This window comes from Otolemur garnettii, unplaced genomic scaffold (genome assembly GCF_000181295.1).
Source record: "Otolemur garnettii isolate 467f Iridium unplaced genomic scaffold, OtoGar3 scaffold00151, whole genome shotgun sequence".
NCBI classification, from domain to species: Eukaryota; Metazoa; Chordata; class Mammalia; order Primates; family Galagidae; genus Otolemur; species Otolemur garnettii.
Window position 1 is genome coordinate 1770261 of NW_003852546.1, and position 3671 is coordinate 1773931.

The 3671-nt window shown below is 54.2% G+C and overlaps 2 protein-coding genes across 3 annotated transcripts in view; one reads left to right on the forward strand and one right to left on the reverse strand.

Moving 5' to 3' along the window:
- LRRC29 (leucine rich repeat containing 29) overlaps positions 1-3671 on the forward strand; it is a 15608-nt gene that overhangs the window by 9879 nt on the left and 2058 nt on the right. For both annotated transcript variants that reach the window (XM_012811122.2, XM_023518889.1), the window contains exon 3: positions 1622-2614. In XM_012811122.2, coding sequence (XP_012666576.2) covers positions 1622-2614 — 993 coding nt within the window. The remainder of the gene's footprint in view (positions 1-1621; positions 2615-3671) is intronic.
- LOC100948973 (U6 snRNA-associated Sm-like protein LSm6) lies at positions 8-525 on the reverse strand. The gene is made up of 2 exons (XM_012811125.2): positions 471-525; positions 8-363 (listed from the first exon to the last, which is right to left on the reverse strand). Exon 2 carries the CDS (start codon positions 351-353, stop codon positions 111-113), a length of 243 nt encoding a protein of 80 aa, XP_012666579.1. The 5' UTR covers positions 354-363; positions 471-525; the 3' UTR covers positions 8-110.

The following is a 3671-nucleotide window of genomic DNA, read 5'->3' on the forward strand; positions in this document are numbered from 1 at the left end:
GCCAATTCTTGTAAAAACAGGACAAATCATACCATGAAAGAACCAAAAATATAGAAAAAATTTCATAAAAAATATATCCAAGTATGAAAGGTGTCGCTCTTGTGGAGTCTTCACATCCTTCTCTTCTGCGTACTTATGTACAATACATTGTTTCCTCGGATAAATGCATCCCCGTACTTATTCTTCAGCTGTCCATTTACATATTCTTCTGTCTGCTCCAGGGCTATATTCATGTAGCCATCCAGGCAAGCCAGGACCCCTCGATAATCCACTCCGGAATTTAACTTTACCACAACTGGCCGTCCGATGATTTGCTTTAAGAAGTCACTAGGGGTTTGCTTCCGAAGACTCATTTTAATAATCTTGGGAGACAGGAAACCTGAGTTCTAATCCCAGCTCTGCTACTTAATTAGCTGTGTGACTTGGGTAGTAACTCATCATTTCACCTCTCATGGCCCCAGGTTCCTCATCTCGCGGCCGGGATCCAGAACCCTCACTCCAGACGCCCCACAAGCCCGGCCTCCCCCCACTTTCTTTTTCTTCTTCTTCTTCTTCTTCTTTTTTTTTTTTTAAGAGACAGAGTCTCACTTTGTTGCCCTCAGTAGAGTGCTATGGCGTCATAGCTCACAGCACTTCCAACTCCTGGGCTTAGGCAATTCTCTTGCCTTAGCCTCCGGAGTAGCTGGGACTACAGGTGCCCGCCACAATGCCTGGCTATTATTTTTTGTTGCAGTTCGGCCGGGGCTGGGTTTGAACCTGCCACCCTTAGTATATGGGGCCGGCACCCTACTCACTGAGCCACAGGCACTGCCCTAGAGATTTGTGGTTTTTTTTTTTTTGGTTGTTTTTTTTAGACAGAGCCTCAAGCTGTTGCCCTGGGTAGAGTGATATGGCATCACAGCTCACAGCAACCTCCAACTCCTGGGCTCAAGCGATTCTCCTGCCTCCACCTCCCAAGTAGCTGGGACTATAGGCGCCCACCACAACACCCAGCTATTTTTGTGGTTGTAGCTGTCGTTGTTTGGTGAGCCAGGGCTGGATTTGAACCTGCCAGCTCAGCGGTATGGGCTGGTGCCTTAGCCACTTGAGCCATAGGCACCAAGCCATTTCTCCCCACTTTCAGCTGTTCTAAAGGCTGTTTATATGCTCTATAGAAAGTGCCTACCTAATGCCAAGTCCCTAGAGTAGGAGACTGAGTCTCTCAATTTCAGGGCCTCCTGGAAGTCTTAAAGGTTGGGGTGCAACATAGTTTATATTCCCACTTCTTGGAGACTTCAATGGGCTTCCTCCAGGTTGCATCTCAGCCCCTCTGCATTCAGCATGCCAACTCCCCATTCTGTCCCCTGCCCCTATGAGGCATCCAGACCTGTCCATTGCTAGCTTTCCTGCCCACTCCAAGTCACCTCCATTTGAACACCAGTGCGACGTACCTTCCCACCTCCCACTTCCTACCTGAACCCCCCCCCAACCAAACATAAGACCACATACCAACGCGGTCCTCTTTGAGGAAAGGCCCTTCTGTGACCTGCCCTCAACCTCTGGCTGGTGCCTTGGCACAAAACCCAAAGCACACTACCATATGAAGCCAGAGGGCTAACCCAGGCCTGCTGTTACTCCGTAGACAAATGTGCGGTACAACATCCCTGTGTCTTCTGCCTCCCTTCCGGCCATCAAGAGCCTGGGCCTCAGGGGCATCTCCTGTATCAGCCTGACCGACCTGGATGGCTCACCCACTTCACAGCAGGTGTTGCAATCTGTGGCCCACCACATGGGGCCACACCTGCAGAGCTTGTGCCTGGGTGGGGGAAGTCCTACAGAGGCCTCTTTTGTGGCCCTGGTCCTGGGCTGCCCAGTCCTACGTATCCTTGACCTCAGTGGCTGCAATAGCCTCTTCACATCAGGCAAGCTGCTGTCTCAGCCCGAGATGGCACAGAGCGTCCGAAGGGCACTGAGTGGCCTCCGTGAGCTCAACTTGGCTGGCCTGCGTGACCTAGCTGACCTTAGCTTCAACCAGCTCAGTAGCTGTACCCCCAGTCTGGAGCGCCTCTCCTTGGCCTACTGCCACCTCACCTTCGAGCTGGGCCCAGCCCAGGGCTCTATTGGCCCCCAAGACTCCTCCCCATCCCAATTCTCCTTTCGCAATCTACTACGATTTGTGAAGGAGAGGGCTGGCAGGCTACATGCCCTGGACTTGAGTGGCACTGGCTTGCCACCTGAGGCCCTGCAGGCCCTGGGCCAAGTGACTGGGCTACAGCTGCAGGAACTGAGCCTGCACAGCTGCCGGGAGCTCTCCACGGAGGCTGTGGCCACCCTGTGCCGCCAGCAACCAGGCCTTACCTCCCTGGACCTCAGCGGCTGTTCAGAACTGACAGATGGGGCACTCTTGGCTGTGAGCCGGGGCCTGCGGCACCTGCGGTGCTTGAGCCTGGGAAAGCTGCGGCGACTGACAGATGCGGGATGTGCAGCCCTCGGGGGCCTGCATGAGTTGCAGAACCTCAACATGGCTGAGTGCTGCCTGGTGAGCGGGAAGGAACTGGCCCAGGCCCTGGGCTCAATGCACAGAGCCCCATCCCGCCTGGTGTCCCTCAGCCTGGCCTTCTGCTCTTCACTGAAGGTGAGTACACGTCATCCCCCTCCTCCCTCTATAGGGCCAGGATGGGAGGCGTGAGGGGACTGGGCCTGTGGTGCCAGAGAGGCTCCCCAGTATTTGTGTCCAAGGATTACTGGTTAGAACTGAACTTGGGCCACAGTCTGGAAGATTAATGGTGTCTAGAGACAATGCTGCTGCCAGCACTGCTCCCCAGAGTTCCCACGCTAGGCTGGGGAGGACCAGGAGACCAGGGTGGTCCAATACCTCACATGCCAAGTGCTTAGGTGACCACTGTAGTCTGGGGAGAGGCACTATGGATGAATGTTCTGGAGGTGGGAGGGTGCTGGAGAAAGAGGGTGATGGAAGAGAAGGGTGAGGAAGGGGCAGTGAAGAAGGCGCTGGGGCAGGTTATATGACATGGGAGCAGCAGGGTCATTTCTTGTTTGAGGCCAGACCTGTGGGTGGTGTCCCTGTCTTGGCAGTGTCAGTCTGTTCCTCTTCAGTGAATTATTCCTTCAACCCATTCATGTGACCGGGGCATTTTCAGCCTAAACACCACCCCTGCCCCACTCCACTTTCTTTATCACCTAGCCTCTCTTGGTTGCTCTCTCCCAGGCCCCATGTTCTGTGCCTCTGCAGCTCCTACCTCTGGCTCTGTACAAATCAGCTTCCTCTACTCTGCCCTCAGCTCCTATACCTCAACCCTGCCTCCTCTTGACTGGTGGCAGATCTACCCCCAACTGCAACCTCACAGTCTGATTCAAATTCTAGAGGGAGCTTATCAGATTGACTCAGGAGGGGCAGTGTCAGCTGTCTGCCTCAGGTCCAGTGAGCTTTGGTCAGAGGGCTGCCTCAGCCCACCTTCAGCAGAGGCTGAGAGAATAGCCAGGGCAACTTAGGAAGTTCTACCTGCCCCAGCCACAGTCTAGGCCTTTGTTTTTCGGCAACCTCCTCCAGTTCTCTTTGTCCACTCTGACCGCTCACTGCCAGCACAAGGACCATAGTGCTTCCCTCCTTGGACCTTCTGGTAGCTCCCATGCCTCTCTCCTGCCCACAAGGCAGTAACTTTAGATCAGTGGTT

Bases quoted from the DNA above. Each gene is read 5' to 3' on its own strand.
- LOC100948973 (XM_012811125.2), bottom strand. From the start codon at position 353: ATGAGTCTTCGGAAGCAAACCCCTAGTGACTTCTTAAAGCAAATCATC.